Raw genomic sequence first — 25,649 nt, 5'->3', positions numbered from 1 at the left:
AGCGGGTAAGGAAAGGGTGAATCAAACACCTGAAAACCCCGCCCATATGACCCAAAACTGGTCCCGCCAAATTCAGGTGACAGGTTCCCTTTAACAGTTTCGGCTCAGTTCATCCAAGCTTTTACAAAAAACTTTGAAAAGTTGCAGAATTTTAGTGTAACTGCAGTCTGCGCTAAAATTCTGTGGCTCCTGGCGTTCTCACACCAATTTCACCCAGCTCTGACAAAGTGGGAGTGCTTTGCTACTAATATACATCTTTAATGAATAAATTGGTGTTGCACCATAGTTGAACTTAAGGTTGTAATTAAATAATTACACATTAAATGGGGTTTAATTGAGGAAAAAAATTACTGCCTCGACTTCGAAAACTGTTGCATTGACTTGTTTAGTAATATGAGGGTATCTTTAAAAGGATCTAATGTAAGTAATAATGACAGATATGGTACCCTCAGCATTAGTCTTCCATATTATTTAAGTCAGACAAGTAAAGACTTAAAGGTTATAGTGACCTTTGACTTGGAAGAAATATTTTTTTACAAATCAGTGGTTACCATTAGTTAATAAAATTACATCAAGATTCAGTCTACAATCTTCATTACTTAATTCATTTTCAGACCTCTGAGATGCAATTTGCAGCCACATCCAAGTTTAATGTTTTTTCTTGTGGGAGTGTCTCTCCCAGTAATACATGTTTGACTTGAGCTCTGTATGTGTCCAGGGTTCTGCTGTCTTCATTGGATCATAAATCAGCACAGCTTCTATCCTGCACTTACTTCTTCTTCATGTGCTTTTCTTCATTTAAGAAGCAAATGAACAATAAAAGAAATGTATATGAAGGTGTACATTCCCTTGAAATAAACATTATATTTCCAAAATATATATTATGTTAGTTTAGTGTTGTTTTGCTTAATTTATAAACATTCACATCTATGTTTGTTTGTGCTGTGCATGAAAAAAAATAGAATATTGAAGATAAAACCACAGTAAAAATAGTGCAACATATTATCATATTTATCAACGGTTTCAATTATTTGGACGGTGTAAACATTTCTCATTTTATTGAATTTAATTGATCTTATTGGTTTTACATATGAAAACCCTTTGACTACCTGGTGATCATTTTCCTTATTTTTTTTTTAGTTTTTCTTCTTTCCTCCTTCTACAAAGACCCATAACTTTTTTTTTCTGGCCACATAAGGGCTTTTTTTTTGCTTTGAACGAGTTGTACTTTTGAACAACCCATTCATTTTACCTTTTTAGTGTACTGGAAAACAGGGAAAAAATTCAAAGTGTATTTTTTAAATTGCAAAAAAAAGTTACATTCCACAATAGTTTTTTGTTTCTTTTATTTACCATGTTCACTATACAGTAAAATTGACCTGGCGGTATGTTTCCCCAGGTGAGTACGAGTATGCAGTTCCCAAACATGTGTAGGGTTTTTTTTTGTTTAGGTAATGGAAACAAATTCGGAAATTTGTAAATTTTTGTCTCCATTTTCAGAAACCCGTTAAATTTTTTTTTCCGGCATCAGGGGCTGTGTGAGGGCTTATTGTTTGTGCCCTGAGCTGACGCTTTTACTGATAACATTTTGGGGAAGATGCAATGTTTTGATCACTTCTTATTGCATTTTATAGCAATGTTGCATAGGCAAAAATACCCCCGCAATTTTGGCATTTTGATTTCTTTTCTAGTTACACCATTTACTGATCAGATTAATTTATATTTTGATAGATCAGACATTTCTGAATGCGACGATACCAAATATGTGTATTTTTTAAATTGTTTTATATTTAATGGGGCAAAAGGGGATTGATTTGAAGTTTTGTGTGTTTTTTCGTTTTGCCCATATTTTAAACTTTTTTTTTACTTCTTCAATAGTGCACTTAGGAGACTTGAAGCTGCCATTGTCTGATCACCTGTGCTGTACATTGCAGGGCTCCAGTCCTGCTATGTAAAGCAGAAATCACTATCTCCTATGAACGCCGGACACATCAGCAGACCCCTATCTGTGATGACAATCCATCGGCGCTCAGCGGTCATGAGACAGGAGCACTGATGGGAGGGATGAATGACGTGCTTCTGGCAGACGAGGGTTAAATCCTGCAGTCCATAATTGCCAGGATTTAATTGGTTAATAGCTGCAAGTGGAGCACTGCTCCACCCGCAGCTGTTAGAGGCACATGATGGTTGATTAAATCAGCCATCAAGTGCGGGGAAAGATGTGGGCTTGGCATGCAAGCCCACATCAAAGGCAGGGACACTACCTTTGATGTGCATGTAGGGGTTAATGAAAGATATAAAAATGACTGGTAGCTGTTTGTGTACCTTTGCTAATAAGCGAGCGTGGATAAAATTGGTAGTACTCCACAAAGTTATGAAATTAATTAGTTGCATAGCAGTAATTTAAATTAACATTAATCTCACACAAGACAAAACATCATTTTAATCTATATTTATGAACAAATGCACAAGTAATATATTAAATTATGTATTTAGCTCTTTTCCCACCTATATAATTATTTCGATTTGGTAGAAAGCCAAGTCTATTTGTGAACAAATACAAATAAATCATCACAGATCCCACATTAACTTTAATAGGATCCATCAAGTTTTCTTAGGGGAAATGGTATTTGTAACGGCTAGAATAGTGGCATAAACTACTTAAGTAGAAATGATAGTGTGAAAAAAGACAAAGATGAATCAATCATTTTCTCTATATTATATACCATACATATAAACGACTTGTGATAAATAAATTCATGTGATAAAGTGTAAGCTACTTTATAAATCTGCTACATTCTCAGACAAAATACATATGACTTGCAAGGCATTAAGATTGGCTTACGCAGCAATGAAAGCCATCAGTACATTAATGTTTGTAAAAGCGGAAGTGTAGTTTCAGTAAAATGCCCTTTAGAAACATTAGAACAATAACATTAAAAGTAATGGACTCTAAATATTTAGTCATAAACCTCAACATTTACTGCATGTTCTTTGTATTGATTAGGGACAGCATTTTTCAGCTGATTAAAAGTAAATTCCGTTCAAAAGATGTCATGCGTTATAAGTTGTCAATGTAATGCTACATTTTACATGTCTAATATGCTGTGCAGTAGTAACTGTGTGAGAGTATAGACTCCATATTGTCTGTGTGTATCCCTCTAGTCTCAGAACACCTATGTCATGGTAATCAAGTAGTTATCGCTGCTAGGCAGAGAAGTTTCACCTTTCTGTTCACGACTCTAAATTCTATTGGCTATATCTTTTGTCCAGAAGTTTGCTTTGTCAGTGACACGACATAAACTTGAGCTGTGCATTAATAACCAGAAATCCTGAGTACACCATACAAAGCTGTGCTGTATTGATTTCCTGAGCTCTTGTAAAACAAATCTTATTATTTGGAGTTCAAAAGGCATAGAAGAGAGTGAATTTCACTCACATCTGTGTTCTATGACATTGATTACTAATAAACATAAATGAGATATTATCAAAGCCATATTTATGCTACTGACTGTATTTATAGGACCTATCTCACAGGTTTTCTCTCTTAAAACTTTCATCGAGAAAGACCTAATGTTTGATTATGGTTTTTGTGTTGACTTTATGGCAATCCTTTTTTTTTTTCTATATCACAGTGTTCATTTTAAAAAAAATGTAATCTTGCAATTTTCACGCTGGCCAGATAGGCTTTTTTGATTCATACTTCATGTTTTTTCAGACAGAATTTTCAGCTGATTTTTTATCATCAGAGGGAGGTTTACCATGACAGATAACATCTCTTTACACAGCTGATAACAGAATCAGCCATTCATAATAGGCCTTGTCACAGCTGATCCTGCTCCTTTCCCTTTCCCTTTGACTTTTGTGCAAGTTTATTAGATACTTCAATACAAAAGATATAGGGTTGGAGCCTGTTCATTGTAGCTATGTACATGTGTTGCTTCCTGAAACAACCAAAAGTTAGAGCCTAAAAAAGCCCTAGGGACCAATGTGAAAAATGAAAGATTTCATTTTTTTTATTTTTAATACACATTGTGATATGTAAAAAAAAATTAAATATTTTAAAAATGTTTTTAATACAAAAAACTGGTTTAAACAATAAGTCATTTTCTGATGATAGCTTTCCTTTTCCTTGGTATGCGTAATTGAGGAAAAAAAACCGATCCTACCTGATATCTAGTACAGGGCTTTAAGGGTGTGTGGTGGATGACAATGAAATCCACAAAATGCCAAAGAGAGTCTCTGCACGATCCCTTTGACACTGCACTAGGCATAAGATTTGGGTTACACAAGCGTATATTTTATCATGGGAGAGAATCAGATCCACAAAATGCCAAAGAGAGTCTCGGCACGATCCCATTGACACTGCACTAGGCATAACGCTGGGGTTACACCAGAGTATATTTTATCATGGGAGAGAATCAGTTCAATTATGTAAATGACACTGGGATAAAACTGTAGACTTTGAGACGAGTGCTACCTTAGTGTAATCCAATTCTCTCGGATGAGAGAATCATAGCAAAGGTGAAAAAAGGTGTAACTTCTCCATTTTGTGAGTCTGCGGAAATTTGACTGCACTCAGATGACATACAGTCCGATGTTTTTCATGCACCCATAGACTTGAATGGGTAAGTGTTTTCCGATTTGCGTAGCAACTCACAGCATGCTGTGATTTTTTTTCTCATGCTGATTTGGCATGTGAAAAAAAACTCTGATCAGCACTGCCCCAAAGAACAATATTGGTCTGAGTGCTATCCGATAAAACATTGGATAGCACTTATCCAATGCCCTAACACAGAGAATCATCTTTTCCTCGAGTTCTCAGTTAATCAGTCACAAATGTAGGTTTTTGACAACATTTGAATTACTTAGTGTTCCCTTATATAGTGTTCAAACCAAAAGTTGAGCAAACGGATTCGCAGTACCCTGGTTCAATAACCATGTTGGCTGTCCATGGCTGCTGAATCAGAGCACTGCGGACCTTCTGATACTTGCAACAATCATGGTGCCACTTCTGATTACTAGGCTGCCATGGCAACATGCATGTGTGTTGCTCTACAATGTAATGACATCACAGTAGCCAAGCAGTCATACGAGGTGGTGAGATGTCACAGCATGTAGTAAGGTCACAGGGCTTTGGTTTGGTGGCCATGAACTACTAGTAAGACTGCAGGGTCCTGCTAAAATCCCATACTCTATCTTTTAAATAAACTTTTTTCATTCTACATCTGTGCCCTTGTGCCTCCATTCCATCCATTTCCCAGAAGCATTTTACCTCTCCTTTTGGACATAGTCAGATGACCATATAACACAAACGATGATCACATCACAGTGCATGGACTGGCCAGTGGCAGCATAGACTGCTGCATAGAAATACATGAAGCAGTCACGCTCGGGTCAGGAGAGCCGCCAGCCAGTCCATGCACTGTGATGTGATCGCCATTGTTATACGGCTGTCTGACTGCGCCCTTAGTAGCATTTTAAGAATATGTTGGTACATGCAGATAAAAATGCAGTTTTACGACAATGAATACAATTCAATAGTAGCTCACCCAAGCAAGGGGAGTCCATATTCACAAAGTACACCAGTACTTGTAATAAATACTGCAGCTCCACTGAAATGGTCTCTCTTTGAGCTTACGGCTTTATGAAACAGTAACGTGAGCACTATTTGGACAAATATAGGCTAGGATGTTTTAACTCTATGCTGCCACATCATTAGAATATTTCCTTAGTGAATGTAATAGAATATTTCATGATGTACAGATTCAAAAGCATTTCACAAAATGTTACAACCAAACGGATTAATTTATAATATGATCGAGCATTTTCTTGAAATGTGATATATAACCTTTTCTGTCTTGTCAATCAACATCCAGGTTTTAGTTGCAGGTATTACCAGTCTCCATGCTGTGCTCTTACACAATTAGGTCCTTATAATTCCAACATGCAAAAATCAAAGCTGCCATCGTAAAATCAAAGCAAAGCCATAAAGTGCAGTTAGTTTCTCTTGCTTGTGTACTGTTCTGTTCTAAATCTAAAATTCAGTAGAATTCACAATTACTGTATCAACAGCTCAACCTACATGACAAGTAACCCGTTTACAGTATGCAAGATAAAATACCCATTTTTACAGGTATCTGTTTTTTTCTTAGGGTGTTGCAGAAAACCTCAGATTCTGGTAAAATGAATAGTCAGAACCTTTATTTCATGCTAATGCTGGTCGTGTTTCCATCAGATGTCTGCTCAGTTTCATCATCTTTAAACACCCGACTAAGCGCTCCACTGATGGAACCTCCAAACCTCTTCTTCCTCTGTCTGCCCACAAAGAAGTATATGAAAGGGTTGGCACTACTGTTGAAAGCAGTACAATAGGTGGTGGCAAAAAAGAATGCCACAGCAGACATTTTGTTTGTGAATGCCTTGAAAAAGAGCAACGACCATAATAATCTGATAGGTGCCACCGAAATGAGGAAAACCAGAACTGTGATTATTATGGCAATATAGATCTTGGGTGGTCTGGATTTACTGGATGATGTTTTAATGATATAGATTAAAATAAAACTGGACAAAAGCATCAAAGGTATGATAATGACGAAAGTCAGGACTGTTGAGAATATTTGGATTCCACTGCACTCCTTAGTCGAGGTCATGAAGGACTGTGGAGGGCAGACAAAGTTATCCAGAAGTGACAGGAGAGCACCCAGCAGCCAGATGAACCCACAAGTTATGGATGATAAGTGTTTTGGCCGGTAACATTTATACCATATTGGGAAGAGAACAGAAATGCATCTTTCTATACTTATTGATGTAAGGAAGAGCATACCGGCATTGTATCCAAAATCATACATTATTTCTAATGCAAGCAATGCCGTATTTGATTGATTTGTACCATTTAACATGGTATCAACCAACAACAGCAAGACGACGGTGACAAAGAGCAGGTAGGTAAAGTCAGCCGCAGCAAGGTTAAGGATATACACTGTGTATTTGGTCCTCTTTATGTTAAATGCAAGAATCCAGGCCACTATAGCATTTCCGATCATTCCTAGCAGGCAGAGTATGATGGCAAAACAAGCCACAACAGCGTAAGAGACCTTATCGGGTGAGTAGGAAAGATGAGTACCGTTGGTTGAAAGGTTTCCTGATTCAGCCATGATGAGTTTGCAAGAGAGAAACTTAGACTTTCCAAAGATGTGACAAGTTTTTGTGGGGAATGTCAATGTTCTTATTCCTATAAAAAAAAATGAGAAGCACAACCTTAATATGACATTGGCACAAATTCACATTTGTTGTTAGGGAATAGCGCTCTAGTTTTGCTTGCTGTCTATCTGTTTATTGTAACGGATACTTCTTCTGTCTCAATCATCATCACTTTGAAAGACAGTCCCTGATTCATCATTTGCATTTATGTTTAAGTCACTTTTCTTTTTTTGTCTTATATTAATTTCCGTATTTTGCTACAAATTCTTCGATATGGTGCATGCTGTTCATGAAATATGTACAAATTAAATAAGGGTCCATCACTCATTGTGGAAACTTCACACTAGACCTCAAGCAGCTTGGATTATGTGCCTCTCCACTGTTCCTCCAGACTCTGGGACCTTGATTTCCAAAGTCTGGTGTGAAGTTTCCACAATCAGTGATAATTTGGGGAGCCATTTCATCTGCTGGTGTAGGTCCACTGTGTTTTATCAAGACCAAAGTCTGCACAGCCGTCTACCAGGAAATATTAGTGAACTTCATGCTTCCCTCTGCCAACCAGCTTTTTTGGAGCTGGAAATTTCATTTTCCAGCAGGACTTGGCACCTGTCCACACTGCCAAAAGTATCAATACCTGGTTTAAAAACAATAGCATCACTGTGCTTGATTGGCCAGCAAACTCACCTGACCTTAACCCCATAGAGAATCTATGGGTTAATGTCAAGAGGAAGAAGAGACACCAGACCCAACAATGCAGATGAGCTGAAGGCTGCTATCAAAGCAACCTGGGCTTTCATAACACCTCAACAGTGCCACAGGCTGATCACCTCCATGCCATGCCACATTGAAGCAGTAATTGATGGAAAAAGAGCCCCAAATAAGTATTGAGTGCAATTACTGAACATACATTTCAGTAGGCCAACATTTCATTTATTATAATCATTTTTCAAGCTAGTGTTATACAGTATTCTAATTTACTGATATGACTTTTGGGTTTCATTGGCTGTAAGCCATAATCATTAACTTTAACAGAAATAAACACATGAAATAGATCAGTCTGCTTGTAGTGACTCTATATAATATATGAGTTTCTCTTTTAGTATTGAAGAACTGAAATAAAGTAGCTTTTTGATGATATTCTAATTTTGTGAGAAGCACTTGTATTATCTGTATTATTTATTAATAGAAGAATTAGGAGTAAATGAAACACAAGCCAAAATACCAAAACCTAGCTAAAAAAATACAAATGCAATGATGAATCCGACCCATAGATCTAGATGTGGTTTACTTGCTCAATAAATGTCTTTCAGAGTGGACACATGAGATGTCTATGGAAAGATACCCTCCTGCTTTTGATTCACATACAATAGCTTTGGCCGCTATCATTGGTAATTACACCCTTGAGCACATTATTACCTTTAGTAATGCAGGTCATTATAATTTTACCAAAAATTTTATGACACAAAAATACTTTATTTTTCTTCTCTTTATGTCTTAAAATACAGGGTGGGCCATGTATATGGATACACGTAAATAAAATGGGAATGGTTGGTGATATCAACTTCCTGTTTGTGGCACATTAGTATATGAGAGGGGGAAAATGTTTCAAGATGGGTGGTGACCATGGCAGCCATTTTGAGTTGGATTTTGGATCCAACTTTATTTTTTCCAATGGGAAGAGGGTCATGTGACACATCAAATGAATTGAAGATTTCACAAGAAAAACAATGGTGTGCTTGGTTTTAATGTAACTTTATTCTTTCATGAGTTATTTACAAGTTTCTCTTTGTTTAGAGCCATTGACATGTCACAGAGGTTAATACATGAGGAGTGGATAGAAATTGTGTTGATGTCTGGAGAGTGCAGTACCTGGGTCATGACAGCAGATTTCTATGCAAGACACCCTACGCAAGAAAACTGTCACTATTCCCATGTTATTTAGGTGTATCCATTTAAAGGTCCACCCAAAAAAGTTTGCCTCATCACTGAACATTATGTTCTGTGTAAACTGAGGGTCCTGTTCCAATTTTTGTTTTGCCCATTCTGCAAATTCAGCGTGCCAATCTGGCATCAGTCAAACATCTCTTCAGCGGATATTAGCTACTCAAAGATGGCACTCTTACAAAATCCAGCTGCTGTAGCATCTTGATGAGGATAACCCAGATCAGCGCGCTGAACTTGCAGAATGGGCAAAGCAAAAATTGGAACAGGACCCTCAGTTTCCACAGAAACAGATGGTTCTTTCCTATCAACAATATTTTACCTTTCCAAGTGCCAAAACAAGGTCTCATCTGAATAGGGAAATGAAAGGCAACCAGGCACTTAAACATTGTCTGGGAATGGTGTGTAGAAAAGGGTGCTGATCCAAATGTTTATTACGAAAAACCCACATCATTCCCAGGTAAGATTTTAATTGTGGGCTACACCTGGTTTCTTTTCACTTTCCTAGTCACATCCTCAGACAGTTCTCGTCTCCTTTTTATGTGCTCCATGCTTAGTGTGGCATACACAGACACACAATGCAAAGTTTGAGGCAACTTCTCCCTTTTTTATCTGGTTTGAGGTGCGATTTTCATAGTGCTCACACCTGTTATTTTCCACAGGTGAGTTTAAAGGAGCATCATATGCTTGAAACAAAGTTGTTTACCCACAATTATGGAAAGGTGCCAACAATTTTTTACCTGCCCAATTTTGGGGTTTGTGTGAAATTACAATAACTTTTTTATGATATTCTAATTTTGTGAGAAGCACCTATATGTATAATAAAAATAGAACAGATATGTACTGTATAAGCTCATATAAAAAAAAATCTCACCTATTTTGTGGGGACTGGGGATGTCCCGATGCGCTCCAGGATACTAAGACTTTAGAAAGACTCATAACAGACTGAAGTTAAAAATCAAACAAAACCATAAATTAAATAACGCTAGATATCACTCACCTTTGTATAGTTTATTATAATATATTGTATCTGTTTGTTAGCAGTCGAAATCATGTACCATGTTCCATGATTCTCTTCTGACTTGTCAATAAAACACGACAGCACAAAAAGTGCAGATTGACCTTGTTTGGCGGGCATTATAGCAGCATCTGTTTTACAGTAATGTATATTCTGATTTTTGCACTGAAGTATGTTCTGATGTAGCTTTAAATGAAAATCCCATTTATATTTGTGGATTCAAACCAATGTCTGAATTAATGCTGACAGTCTAATGTGTATGGGTTCCGCAGCCAGCTGATGGGAGAAATGGCGATCGCACATGTCCAATGTCAATCACATTGTTCTCCTGGAAAGGATCCGCCGGTCGACGTGTCAGCCAGCGTCTTTCTCATAGAGAACACAAGGCTTTTGTGGAACAAGCACCAGTGTGTATGGGGGAGTCAGCTGAAATGGCTGTAGACCAAATGATCGACCAGAGCATCGATTGACCGATGGCCATCTAATGCGTATGGCCGGTTTCAGTATTACTAGGTGAGATAAAAGCTGAGAGTTGAAAACCTCTTTAACGCCTTGGTGAAAGAGCCAATTTGCAGCTAATGACCACTCCAATTTTTGCAATTCTGACCACTGTCAATTTATGAGGTTATAACTTTGGAACTCTTTAACGGATCCCGGTGATTCTGAGATGTTTTTTTTTTAGACATATTGTACTTCTTGTTGTGATAAAATGTATTCAATATTACTTGCGTTTATTTATGAAAAACATGGAAATATGGCGAAAAATATTTAAAATTTTTCAATTTTGAAACTTTGAATTTTTATGCCCTTTAATCAGAAAGATATGTCACACAAAATACTTAATAAATAACATTTCCCACATGTCTACTTTATATCAGCACAATTTTTGAAACAAAACTATTTTCTGTTACAAAGTTATAAGGGTTAAAATTTGACCAGCAATTTCTCATTTTTACAACAAAATTTACAACAGTTTTTTTTTTTAGGGACCACCTCACATTTGAAGTCATTTTGAGGGGTCTATATGACAGGAAAAAACCAAAAAGTGACACCATTTTAAAAACAGCACCCCTCAAGGTGCTCAAAATCACATTCAAGAAGTTTATTAACGCTTCTGGTGCTTCACAGGAATTGAAGCAATGTGGAAGGAAAAAATTTACATTTAACTTTGTTTTACAAACATTTTATTTCAGAACTAACTTTTTTATTTTCACAAGTGTAAAAAGAGAAAATAAACCACAAAATTTGTTGTGGAATTTCTCCTGAATACGCCGATACCCAATATGTGGGGGTAAACAACTGTTTGGATGGACGGCAGAGATTGGAAGGGAAGGAGCGCCATGTGACTTTTTCAATGCAGAATTGGCTGGAATTGATAGGACGCCATGAGAGTTTGGAGAGCCCCTGATGTGCCTAAACAGTAGAAACCCCCCACAATTGACACCATTTTGGAAACTAGACCCCTTAAGGAACTTATATAGATGTGTGGCGAGCACTTTGAACCACCAGGTGCTTCACAGAAGTTTATAACGTAGAGCCGTGAAAATAAAAAAATCATATTTTTTCCACAAAAATGGTCTATTTGCCCAGAAATTTTTATTTTCACAAGGGTAAAAGAAGAAATCAGACCCCAAAGTTGTTTTCCAATTTGTTCTCAGTACACCGATACCCCACATGTGGCGGTAAACCACTGTTTGGGTGCACGGCAGAGCTCGGAAGGGAAGGAACGCCGTGACATTTTCAATGCAGAACTGGTTGGAATTGAGATCGGACGCCATGTCACGATTGCAGAGCCCCTGATGTGCCTAAACAGTGGAAACTCCCCACAAGTGACACCATTTTGGAAACTAAACCCCTTAAGGTACTTATCTAGATGTGTGGTGAGCACTTTGAACCCCCAAGTACTTCACAGAAGCCGTGAAAATAAATATTTTTTTTCTCAAAAATGATTTTTTAGCCCACAATTTTTTATTTTCACAAGGGTAACAGGAGAAATTGGACCTCAAAAGTTGTTGTCCAGTTTGTCCTGAGTATGCTGGTACCCCATATTTGGGTGGAACCACTGTTTGAGCACACGTCGGGGCTCGGAAGAGAAGTAGTGATGTTTTGGAATGCAAACTTTATTGAAATGGTCTGCGAGCGTCATGTTGCATTTGAAGAGCCTCTGATTTACCTAAGCAGTAGAAATCTCCCACAAATGACCCCATTTTGGAAACTATATAACGCAGAGTCGAGAAAATAAAAAATATTTTTTTTCTACAAAAATGATTTTTTTTTAGCCCCCGATTTTTTATTTTTCCAAGGATAACAAGAGAAATTGGACCAAAAAAGTTGTCCAATTTTCCTGAGTATGCTGATGCCCCATATGTGCAGGTAAACCACTGTGCACGCGGCAGTTCTCAGAAGGGAGGGCACCACTTGAGTTTTTGAACGCAAAATTGGCTGGAATCAATGGTGCCGCCATGTCGCTTTTGGAGACCCCCTGATGTACCTAAACAAAGAAAAACCCCCAATTCTAACTCCAACCCTAACCCCAACACACACCTAGCCCTAATCCCAACCCTAACCCTAATCCAAACATAATCCCAACCCTAATCCCAACTGTAATCCCAACCCTAACCCTACTCTCAACCCTAACCTTAATCCCAACCCTAATCCCAACTCTATCCCTAACTTTAGCCCCAACCCTAACCCTAACCCTAACTTTAGCCCAACTCACTTTAGCTCAACTCAAACCCTAATGGGAAAATGGAAACAAATATATTTTCTATATTTTATTATTTTCCCTAACTAAGGGGGTGATAAAGGGGAAGTTATTGACTTTTTTTTTAATTTTGATCACTGTGATAGGGTCTATCACAGTGACCAAAATGAACCAATATGAAAAATCTTCCTATTGTTGCCAGGTGCCGGACGGCAGATCTCGGCGGGCGCACTGTGCATTCGCCCTCCATTTTGTTACTACAAGAAGACTCCAGCGGCCGTGGGGAAAGCAGGAGGACCCAGGGACACAGGAAGATACTGGTAAGTATCGGGGGGATCGGGACCCTATTTCACTGTCCTCTGATGCGCGATCACATCAGAGGAATTAAATGGCAGATCGTACTTTTTTTTGCGGTTGCCGTTAAATGGTTTATAAAGGCGATCGCAACCTCGGGGTCAGTAAAATCTGACCTGAATCATGTTATCTGGGGTCTCAGCTACCCCCAGCAGGATAACTTTCGACTCTGGGAGTGCTATACACTTTTTTAAGTACAAGAAAAAGAGAGTATCGTGCCCGCACTACTGCCTTATGCGATCATCTTATGGTGTGCCTTATGAAGCTGCTCCAGTATAACTATCCACCGATCAGTGGAAGCGCGAAACAGCTGTCATCCTACATGGACACGTTCGCCTTGATTTTACTGCATATGTCCTAATAAAGACTTTCACTGTTTATTGGGCCTGGTGAGTGCAAGCCGTTTTCTTTTTCTTTTCTTTTTTATTGGATTTTTTTAAGTACCCTTTACTACCGCCGTTAAAAGGCAAATCAGCGGTCGTTAAGGGGTTAAACCTGGAAGTAAGGCTATTAAGGCTGTATTCGTCAATAAAACAAGTTTAAAACAATAAAATCTTTGAAAATACATAATTTTTTGTGTCCATACCTGCTGTACTAATTTGTGATTTCATTATTAGGAGGTTTATGTGATAACGAAACTGGTCTGTTCTTCTTGTGACTGACAGTGATGAAATCAGCTTTTATCTTAACAAATCTCCTGCTGACAGAAAACTGACAAACGTTTTGGAAATTTTTTGTGAGCGAGTTATAAAATTTCATCAACTTCATTTCATCATTCGAAAAATAGTTCACTTCTATGGGAGTTCCAAAACTTGAACAACAGTGATTTTTCCGAACACCTATAGATATAAGTGGCGAAAGCTGTGCATGTGCTGCCACCTCTCCTCAAGTCAATGTTCATCTCATACCCTTATGGCATGTCTTGTGGATATTGCAACAACTTTTAAATGGATACACCAAAAAAGGGGAGTAATGAATAAGACAACAAAAAGAAGAAAACCTACCCCTATATAGATACTTTTCATTAATTATCAAAAACAAAAATGTCAAGAACAAGATATGTTATCAAAAAATATATAAAAAACACCCTAAAATGAGGGGTTACAGCCAGGGAATCAGGGTAACAGCCCTTTGAAAAATGTAGAAAAATAGCAACAGGCCTGACATTGTCCCTAGTAGGTCCTAGAATCTGATGGCCTACCTGACAGCGGAGGTTCGGCAGTGGCACCCTAAATTAGCTATGTGGCGCCCCCCACTCGCTGACAGCTATCACTTCAATCCCGAGGCCTTCCCTTAATCTATCATTAAAAACACAGACAGAACAACAATAGACTACAGATCAAGTTTGATCTATATCTCTTGTTGGCACCATAGATAATGCACCCAGCAGAGCACCAAATGTTAGTAATAAATCTAAATGATCATATAAAGCCATAAAGCCTGAATCAAAGTTCTAGCAAAATAACATATATGATATAGTTTAGACAGGTGTCAAAAATTAAATTTATCAGCTCTGTGTATATATCAAAGCATTACTTGTGATAGAGTACATATGAAAAACTATCACAGATTATACACTGCTCAAAAAAATAAAGGGAACACTAAAATCCCACATCCTAGATATCACTGAATGAAATATTCCAGTTGTAAATCTTTATTCATTACATAGTGGAATGTGCTGAGAACAATAAAACCTAAAAATGATCAACATAAATCACAACTAATATCCCACAGAGGTCTGGAGTTGTAATGATGCTCAAAATCAAAGTTACAGGCTTATCCAACTTCAGTGGAAATGCCTCAAGGCAAGGAAATGATGCTCAGTAGTGTGTGTGGCCTCCATGTGCCTGTATGACCTCTCTACAATGCCTGGCTATGTTCCTGATGAGGTGGCAGATGGTCTCCTGAGGGATCTCCTCCCAGAACTGGATTAAAGCATCCGCCAACTCCTGGACAGTCTGTAGTGCAACGTGACGTTGGTGGATGGTGCGAGACATGATGTCCCAGATGTGTTCAATCTGATTCAGGTCTGGGGAACAGGCGGGCCAGTCCATAGCTTCAATGTCTTCATCTTGCAGGAACTGCTGACACACTCCAGCTACATGAGGTCTGGCATTGTCCTGCATTAGGAGGAACCCAGGGGCAACCGCACCAGCATATGGTCTCACAAAGGGTCTGAGGATCTCATCTCAGTACCTAATGGCAGTCAGGCTACCTCTGGCGAGCACATAGAGTGTTGTGAATTCCGCTCTTGGGCTCCCTCCGGTGGTTGTAAGTGGCACTTTTGTGAGTTCTGCTCTTGGGCTCCCTCCGGTGCTGATCAGGATGATTGGGTGGCTTTCTTGCCGTTGGCCGAGTTTGCCCTTAATAATCGGGCTAGTTCGGCTACTTTGGTTTCGCCTTTCTTTTGTAATTTTGGTTTTCATCCTCGTTTTTCTTCTGATTCTTCTGATTGTCCTGGTGTGGATTCTGTGGTGGACAGGTTACAGCAGATTTGGACTCATGTGGTAGACAATTTGGCGTTGTCTCAGGAAAAGGCTCAACGTTTTGCTAACCGCCGTCGGTGTGTTGGTCCCCGGCTTCGGGTGGGGGATTTAGTCTGGTTATCTTCTCATCATGTTCCTATGAAGGTTTCTTCCCCTAAGTTCAAGCCTCGGTTTATTAGTCCTTATAAGATTTCTGAGATTATCAATCCGGTGTCTTTTCGTTTGGCCCTTCCAGCCTCTTTTGCCATCCATAATGTTTTCCATAGATCTTTGTTGCGGAGATATGTGGTGCCTGTTGTTCCCTCGGTTGATCCTCCTGCCCCGGTGTTGGTTGAGGGGGAGTTGGAATATGTGGTTGAGAAAATTTTGGATTCTCGTTTTTCGAGGCGGAGGCTTCAGTATCTTGTCAAGTGGAAGGGTTATGGCCAGGAGGATAAGTCTTGGGTTGTTGCCTCCGATGTCCATGCTGCCGATTTGGTTCGTGCTTTTCACTTGGCTCATCCTGATCGGCCTGGGGGCTCTGGTGTGGGTTCGGTGACCCCCCTCAAGGGGGGTACTGTTGTGAATTCCGCTCTTGGGCTCCCTCCGGTGGTTGTAAGTGGCACTTTTGTGAGTTCTGCTCTTGGGCTCCCTCCGGTGGTTTTAAGTGGAACGGCTGCTCCTTGGATTTAGCAGTCTGCAGCTGCTTCCACTGATTGTCTATTCTGGCTCGGCTATATAGCCTGGCTCTATCCTTCAGCCAGTGCCAGTTGTCAATGGTTCCTGGTTGGATTCACATCTCTTCTTGGATTTCCCTGATATTCTGACCAGTTCAGCAAAGATAAGTCCTTGCTTGTTCTTTTGCAGTCCACTTGTTGTGGACTTAATCGTTCAGCACATTCTATGTCTTTTCTAGTCCAGCTTGTCAGTATGAATTTATTCAGTTTAGCTGGAAGCTCTGGGAAGCAGATTTACCCTCCACACCTTTAGTCAGGTGTGGAGATTTTTGTAAACTCTGTGGTGGATTTTTCTAGTATTTAATACTGACCGCACAGTATTCTGTCCTGTTCTATCTATATAGCTAGAGTGGCCTCCTTTGCTACATCCTGGTTTCATTCTGCGTATGTCATTTCCCTCTCCACTCACAGTCATTATTTGTGGGGGGCTGTCTATCCTTTGGGGATTTTCTCTGAGGCAAGATAGCTTTCCTGTTTCTATCTTTAGGGGTAGTTAGTCCTCCGGCTGTGACGAGGTGTCTAGGGAGTGACAGGAACATCCCACGGCTACTTTTAGTGCTGTGTTAAGCTCAGGAACTGCGGTCAGTACAGGTACCACCTCCTCCAGAGCACGTCCCATGTTGCTCCTAAACCACCAGTTCATAACAATGGAGGGCTGTGCGGCCCTCCAAAGAAATGCCACCCCACACCATTACTGACCCACTGCCAAACTGGTGATGCTGAAGGATGTTGCAAGCAGCAGATCGCTCTCCGTGGCGTTTTCAGACTCTGTCATGTCTGTCACATGTGCTCAGTGTGAAGCTGCTTTCATCTGTTAAGAGCACAAGGCACCAGTGGCAAATTCTCCAATCCTGGTGTTCTATGGCAAATGCCAAGCATCCTGCACAGTGTTGGGCTGTGAGCACAACCCCCATCTGTGGACGTCAGGCACTCAGACCATCCTCATGGAGACAGTTTCTAACCATTTGTGCAAACAGATGCACATTTGTGGCATGCTGGGGGTCATTTTGCAGGGCTCTGGCAGTGCTCCCCCTTTTCCTCCTCGCACAAAGGCTGAGGTAGCGGTCCTGCTGCTGGGTTGCTGCCTTCCTACTGCCCCCTCCACATCTCCTGGTGTACCGGCCTGTCTCCTGGTAGCGTCTCCAGCCTCTGGACACTACGCTGACAGACACAGCAAACCTTCTTGCCACAGCTCGCATTGATGTGCCATCCTGGATGAGCTGCACTACCTGAGCCACTTGTGTGGGTTGTAGAGTCGGACTCATGCCTCCATGAGTGTGAAAGCACAGCCAACATTCAAAAGTGACCAAAATATCAGCCAGAATGAATTGGTAGTGAGATGTGGTCTGTGGTCCCCACCTGCAGAACCACTCCGTTATTGAATGTGTCTTGATAATTGCCAATAATTTCCATCTGTTGTCTATTCCATATGCACAACAGCATGTGAAATTGATTGTCAAACAGTGTTGCTTCCTAAGTGGAGAGTTTGATTTCACAGAAGTTTGATTTATTTGGAGTTATATTCAGTTGTTTAAGTGTTCCCTTTATTTTTTTTGAGCAGTGTATATAGGCTCCATATATCAAAAAAGCAGTCCAATGCAATATGTTCAATATGAGCTCAGCAAAGAAAAATATCTGCAATTCAAGTAGTACAGTCACGTGCTAGGGTAATGAGCGTTCCTTGTGAAAGGGCACATAGAAAAAACTATCACAGATTATATATAAGCTCAATGTATCAGTTAGAAAAGCAATCCCATGCAATATGTTCAAATGAGCTAAACAAATATCAATATGCAATAGCACAGCCACCTGCAAGGATAAAGTGCTGAAAGCGCAAATAAGGTGCCAAAAACATAGCTCATATACATAAATGAGTCAACTCAGATGTATACTAAAGGCCTAGGGATTGAAGGGATAGCTGTCATGGAGAGGGGCACCACATCGCAAATCTAGGGTGCCAACCTCCACTGTCAGGTAGGCCATCAGATTCTAGGGCATACTAGGGACAATGTCAGGCATATTGCTATTTTTCTACATTTTTCCAAGAGCTGCTACCCTGATTCCCTGGCTGTGACCCCTCCTTTTAGGGTGTTTTTTTTATATATTTTTGATAACATTTTGTTTTTGACATTGTTGTTTTTGAAAATTAGTAAAGAGTATCGATATAGGGGTAGGTTTTCTTCTTTTAGTTGTATTATATCTTGTGGGTATGTCATAAATGTGCAAGTTTGGAAACCCTTTTTAATCAGGCCCCTATTTCAGCTTTGTTGCCTTTTGATGCATGAATCTTCATTGTATAGCCAGGCTTGGACAGCTCAAATTAAATTATTTGTAGATATTGAAAAATTGTTAAACCACCAGGTCCTGCCTGTCGTTGTGTTCAGACTACTCTGAGAATAGTCATTAGGGTGTTTGTCCTGTGGCTGAATCTGGCACATGGCAAAGATATTGGCAAATTGCCTATACTACACACCAGTAACAGTGTCTATAATTCCATACATACAATGTTTGATTGTTGTGATCCACCATTGAAATCCTTCATAAAAAATGCTGTGTCCTATGAGTCGGCTGTGTTTCAGGAATGTTTTCTATAAACTGTCACCACTTCCGTCATTTATGTACATCCCGTCATCTCAGCACAATGAGCCCATAAGCCACAATTCTTTCGTATTTACTTTTAATCAAGTAAGAACTTGTCCTTGTAGATAGATTTGTGTGCAGGGATCAGCCATGGTCTTTGATAATTTACAATGATCTGACTTTACATTGCTCTGAAAGGTTTATTGATCACTGAGAACTACCCATGCTATCTATTCACTGTTCACATGATATATAGCAAAGGGCATTCTGGTGTTATAGAGAAAAGAGAGATGAAAATGCAGGTTTTACCGGGACTTTCCCAATATCTTGTGTGTCTGTGGGCTTCCAAATACTCCAACAGATGATGTCAGGAAAGAGGCGCATCAGGCTTTTTACATTTTTTTTGTTATTCTAGGAGATAAACCACCATTTGAAGTGCCTAACAACAGGTTTCTACCCTCTCCCAATGCTAACGAATAGAATAGAGTTGAGCGAATTTTGTAAAATTGGGTTCGGATTACAATCGCCGGTGAATATCGTATTTGCCGAATGTCACTGGAGTCAATGGGACTAGAGTTGAGCGAATATGTTCGGAACTGATCGTCAAACATAAACTTGGCATGAATAGGGTACAAAAATGGCACAAATATGACAAATTCAGATTTGGCTAGTGTTTCCAAGCATATTTGCTCAACTCTACTAAAGAACACAGGGGCGTAGCTAGGGTTTCAACTTAGGGGGGGGGGAACATCTGAGTGGGCCCCTAACCAGCTAACCCTGATTACAGCTACGGTTGCGCACTCTTATTGTGAATATAGGGGAACCTCAGAATATGACCCTACTGTTATTGAAAATAAATCTATATACAAAAACGAACATTGACTTTACCGCCATATTGGACCATATGCACAATAATAATGTCCCCTAAGTTCCCCCATGTACTGCTCCATTATACACAGTATCGTGAGCTTAAAGCTTCCCTATACACAGTCTAAGGCCCCCACAGCTCCCCTATACACATTATGATGATTCTATAACTCCCCTATACACCGTATGATGTTCCCACTGCTCCCCTTTGCACAGTATGATGATTCTATAACTCCCCTTTACACAGTATGATGTTCCCACTGCTCCCCTCTACACAGTATACCACTGCTCCCCTATAGATAGTATGAGCCCAATGCTCCCCTATACACAGTATAATGCTGACAGAGCTCCACTATAGAAAGTATAATGCCCCCCAGAGCCCCCTATATACAGTGTAATGGGCCAACAGCTCCCATATGCACAATATGCCGTCACAGTTCCCTATACACAGTATGATGTCCCTCACAGTTCCCCTGTACACAGTATGATGAGCCCACAGCTCCCCTATACACATTATGATCTAATATATAATTGCCTAGAATACTACTTCTTGCAATTTGTGCTAACTTCCGTGGCTTTGTCCGGAGCTAATGTCCGGAGATAATGTCCGGAGCTAATGTCCGGAGCTAATGTCCGGAGATTAATTGCCTAGAATACTACTTCCTGCAATTTGTGCCAACTTCCGTGGCTTTGTCCGGAGCTAATGTCCGGAGCTAATGTCCGGAGATAATGTCCGGGGCTAATGTCCGGAGCTAATGTCCGGAGCTAATGTCTGGAGATAAGTGACGTCACCAGTGTCCTACACCCAGGCAGAGCACAGGGGCCCCAGGCAGCATATGGGGCCCCAGGCAGAGCACAGTGGCCCCAGGCAGAGCACAGGGGCCCCAGGCAGCATATGGGGCCCCAGGCAGAGCACAGTGGTCCCAGGTAGAGCACAGGGGCCCCAGGCAGCATATGGAGCCCCAGGCAGAGCACAGGGGCCCCAGGCAGCATATGGGGCCCCAGGCAGAGCACAGTAGCCCCAGGCAGAGCACAGGGGCCCCAGGCAGCATATGGGGCCCCAGGCAGAGCACAGTGGTCCCAGGCAGAGCACAGGGGCCCCAGGCAGCCTATGGGGCCCCAGGCAGAGCACAGTGGCCCCAGGCAGAACATGGGGCCCCAGGCAGAGCACAGGGGCCCCAGGCAGAGCACAGGGGCCCCAGGCAGCATATGGGGCCCCAGACAGAGCACAGTGGCCCCAGGCAGAGCACAGGGGCCCCAGGCAAGACATGGGGCCCCAGGCAGAGCACAGGGGCCCCAGGCAGAGCACAGGGGCCCCAGGCAGCATATGGGGCCCCAGGCAGAGCACAGTAGCCCCAGGCAGAGCACAGGGGCCCCAGGCAGCATATGGGGCCCCAGGCAGAGCACAGTGGTCCCAGGCAGAGCACAGGGGCCCCAGGCAGCATATGGGGCCCCAGGCAGAGCACAGGGGCCCCAGGCAGCATATGGGGCCCCAGGCAGAGCACAGTAGCCCCAGGCAGAGCACAGGGGCCCCAGGCAGCATATGGGGCCCCAGGCAGAGCATAGTGGTCCCAGGCAGAGCACAGGGGCCCCAGGCAGCCTATGGGGCCCCAGGCAGAGCACAGTGGCCCCAGGCAGAACATGGGGCCCCAGGCAGAGCACAGGGGCCCCAGGCAGAGCACAGGGGCCCCAGGCAGAGCACAGGGGCCCCAGGCAGCATATGGGGCCCCAGGCAGAGCACAGGGGCCCCAGGCAGCATATGGGGCCCCAGGCAGAGCACAGGGGCCCCAGGCAGAACATGGGGCCCCAGGCAGAGCACAGGGGCCCCAGGCAGAGCACAGGGGCCCCAGGCAGCATATGGGGCCCCAGGCAGAGCACAGGGGCCCCAGGCAGCATATGGGGCCCCAGGCAGAGCACAGCGATATTTTGGACCACTGTGCGGTGTTTCAGACCCCCTGTGTGATGTCTGGGGCCCTGTTCTTAAGTATATTAAAGATTAAAGTAACGTATATTAAAGTATATTATAGATCAAATTTGACACGTATATGAGCACCATTGAGTGATATACTCAAGAATGACATAATTTTTCAACATTTTATGGTTTCAAACTGTAAACACTCAGAGTTTTTTTTACTTCAACCAGAAAACCTTAACGGTTCATAAAAAACTTGACTGTTCAGGATATGATAAAAGTCATAGTATTCTGAATCTTTAACTTATAAAGATACCTTTACATGGGGTGATTATTGGTTCCAGAGAGGCTTTCGGCCGATAATCGTACACATGGCTGGTGACAGGACAATACAATATAAACGTTCAAAGGTAAACACTGATAACATTAAAATCTAATATATAATTGCCTAGAATACTACTTCCGGCAATTTGTGCCAACTTCCATGGCTTTGTCCGGAGATAATGTACGGAGATAAGTGACGTCACCAGCGTCCTACACCCGCTCAGGGTGGACAAAGATATATGCCTTCGTGGTGCGCGGCACTTTTCTGATTGGTCGCTCGCGGCAGGCGGCAACCAATCAGAAATGTGCCGTACTGTGACACACTCCGCCCGCCATTTTGGTGTGATTTTTGAATTTTTACCTCACAGCAAGTTTTTACTGCGTGGAGGCGGTCCCAGTGACGTCGCTCTTCAAGCTCCTGCCGAATTTCGTCAAAAAAATGATAATACCATTTACCAAAACTATATATATTTAGTTGTGAAGTGGTTCAGTGACATTTTCACACCAATTTTGAACTTTTGTTTGGTGTTTTCTCCATATACTGCCTATTATTCACTGACTGTTATACTGAGAGACTGCCGTTTATTAACCTCTTCTTTGCCACACTGGGTATATTGCTCTATTATTTGCCACATAAGGACATTGTCCATTATTGCCCAGCAATTTCTCTGCAATATAAACTGCCTATTTATTAATATCTGTATTCCTGCAAAGAACTATTGCCTATTATTAACTGGCTATTTTCCTACTACCTGACACTGCCTCTTATTAACCTGTTGTTTGCCACCACCACGCTTAAAGCTGTTTAGCTTAGCCAACATGAGCTCTAATAGTAAGGATACTAATGACACAGAGCCCAAAGCTGCTGATGGCGCACGTAAGATTAGGTCTGATATAAAGTATACTAATAATGCAGAGCAAAAAGACGCCGATGCCGCACGTAAGCGTAAACAGCGTGCTAACAAGAGTACAGAGGATAGATGCAAGCGCCTGGACACTGTTAAGTATAGTAATGACACAGAGTCCAAAGCTGCTGATGGTGCACGTAAGATCAGGTGTGATATAAAGTATGGTAATGATGCAGAGCGAAAAGCCGCCGATGCCACACGTAAGCGCAAACAGCGTGTTAACAAGAGTACAGAGGATAGATGCAAGCGCCTGGATACTGTTAAGTATACTAATGACACAGAGTCCAAAGCTGCTGATGGCGCACGTAAGATCAGGTCTGATATAAAGTATGGTAATGATGCAGAGCGAAAAGCCGCCGATGCTGCACGTAAGCGCAAACAGCGTGCTAACAAGAGTACAGAGGAGAGATGCAAGCGCCTGGACACTGTTAAGTATACTAATGACACAGAGCCCAAAGCTGCTGATGGCGCACGTAACATCAGGTCTGATAATAAGTATACCAATGACGCAGAGCGAAAAGCCGCCGATGCTGCACGTAAGCGTAAACAGCGTGCTAACAAGAGTACAGAGGATAGATGCAAGCACCTGGACACTGTTAAGTATACTAATGACACAGAGCCCAAAGCTGCTGATGGCGCACGTAACATCAGGTCTGATAATAAGTATACCAATGACGCACAGCGAAAAGACACCGATGCTGCACGTAAGTGCAAACAGCGTGCTAACAAGAGTACAGAGGATAGATGCAAGCGCCTGGACACTGTTAAGTATACTAATGACACAGAGCCCAAAGCTGCTGATGGCGCACGTAACATCAGGTCTGATAATAAGTATACCAATGACGCAGATTGAAAAGCCGCCGATGCCGCACGTAAGCGCAAACAGCGTGCTAACGAGACTACAGAGGACAGACAGAAGCGCTTGGACACTGTTAATGCTGCTTGCAATAAACGCATTACTAATGAGTCTTTTGAGGACAAAACTAATCGATTAAGTAATAAAGCTGCTGCTGCACGCTCTCAACGTTGTAAACATAATATTTCCACGTCCTCAGTCATAGATTCTGCCCACAATATAGCTTCTTTGTCTCCATTCATAGAATGTGTGCAGCCTGAAGCTCCTTTAACCGTTGGTAAATCTGCACGTAAGCGCAAACACTGTCCTACTTACACTCCAAATGATAAACGCCGTCGCCTGTACACCGTTAAGTCTGCTTATAAGACATGATTCACACCTGACTCTTCTAAGGCAACAAACAAACCATTACCAAATGCAGCTGGTGCACGCCGTGAACGGCGCAAAAAAACCGCTTGCACCTCCATATTAATAAACCCTGACCACGATACACCTTCCAACTCCTCAGTGATTGAATCTGTGGACAGTGAAGATCCTCTACCAGGTCCACGCTTTATATATGTTGGTTTAAAGAAACATTCCAATGCTCCATTACCACAACCTGTACCTCAACATCCTACAGGTTTTACTAATAATGACAGTACCATAGTAGAACACTCCTGTGGTCCTATGAACTATTTATGTGAACATTGTCAAGCATTACATTTTAATGCTGAGATACCAGCAGATAAAAATTTTACTCTGTGTTGTCACAAGAGTAAAGTGCATATACCTATACCCCAATATCCCGAGGTCTTTAAACGATTGCTGACAGGGGAGAGTGAGTTCAGTAAGAATCTCATGGAAAATATTCGTAGTATTAACAGCTCATTTGCTTTCGCCTCCATAGGTGCCAATATATCCCCTCCACCTGGACATGGCCCTTACTGTTTCCGTATACATGGACAAATATATCATCGTACTGGAACCCTACATCCCAGTGATGATCAAGTTCCAGCTTATGCCCAACTGTATATTTTGGATACCGCTACCGCGAATGAACAACGTTTAAACTGTGAACAAAATCAAAAATGTCATCCCACTTTGATGAGTATAATTGCTCTTCAGTTAGACAATGTGAATCCCTTTGTTGCTGCCTACAAAATGTTACGAGATGTGGAACATGAAGAACATCTTAAAGCTGAAGCTAATGGCACTCTCATGCCAAATATCATCATGGCCCTTAAACAAGATCGGAATCAAGACCCTCGCCGATATAATAATCCAACTGTCAATGAAGTTGCTGTCGTATTTGAAAATGACAATGGAGAGCCACCATTTAATCGTGATATTTTAATACATTTACAACCGGACCCCAAAAATCCTTTGGCGCCAAGAACACAACAGGTCAGCATTCTACACAGTAATTTAGATGCTTTACTCTATCCTTTATTTTTCCCTTACGGAGACCAGGGCTGGCATGATGGCCTCAAGCAACAAGGGCAAAGTCCACGCAGAGTTACACAACTGCAATATTACTGCTATGTGCTGTCTGTCCGTAATCAGTTTAATCCACTCCTGAATGGTGGCAAACTCACTCAGCAGTACTTAGTGGATGCTTATGTGAAAATCGAGGCAAATCGCCTAAATTATATCCGTCAACACCAAAAGGATTTGAAAGTAGAGGAACTCCAGGAACATCTCCAGAAAAAATCCATTGAGAAGGGCATCCCCATTGGAAAAACGGTCATTTTACCATCTTCGTTTGAAGGCAGTGCCAGGAATATGCAGCAGCGGTACC

At 41.5% G+C, this 25,649-nt stretch overlaps 1 protein-coding gene across 1 annotated transcript in view; it reads right to left on the bottom strand.

The window, feature by feature from the left end:
- Nucleotides 1-46: 46 nt before the first annotated feature.
- Nucleotides 47-25,649, bottom strand: part of LOC143775612 (proto-oncogene Mas-like) — a 64,557-nt gene continuing 38,954 nt past the window's right edge. Inside the window, exon 2 of the mRNA XM_077263955.1 lies at nucleotides 47-7,234. Coding sequence (XP_077120070.1) covers nucleotides 6,204-7,157 — 954 coding nt within the window. The 5' untranslated portion in view covers nucleotides 7,158-7,234 and the 3' untranslated portion in view covers nucleotides 47-6,203. The remainder of the gene's footprint in view (nucleotides 7,235-25,649) is intronic.

The sequence above is a fragment of the Ranitomeya variabilis genome, chromosome 5, assembly GCF_051348905.1.
Source record: "Ranitomeya variabilis isolate aRanVar5 chromosome 5, aRanVar5.hap1, whole genome shotgun sequence".
Lineage (NCBI taxonomy): Eukaryota > Metazoa > Chordata > Amphibia > Anura > Dendrobatidae > Ranitomeya > Ranitomeya variabilis.
This window is presented reverse-complemented; position numbering and strand designations above follow the sequence as displayed.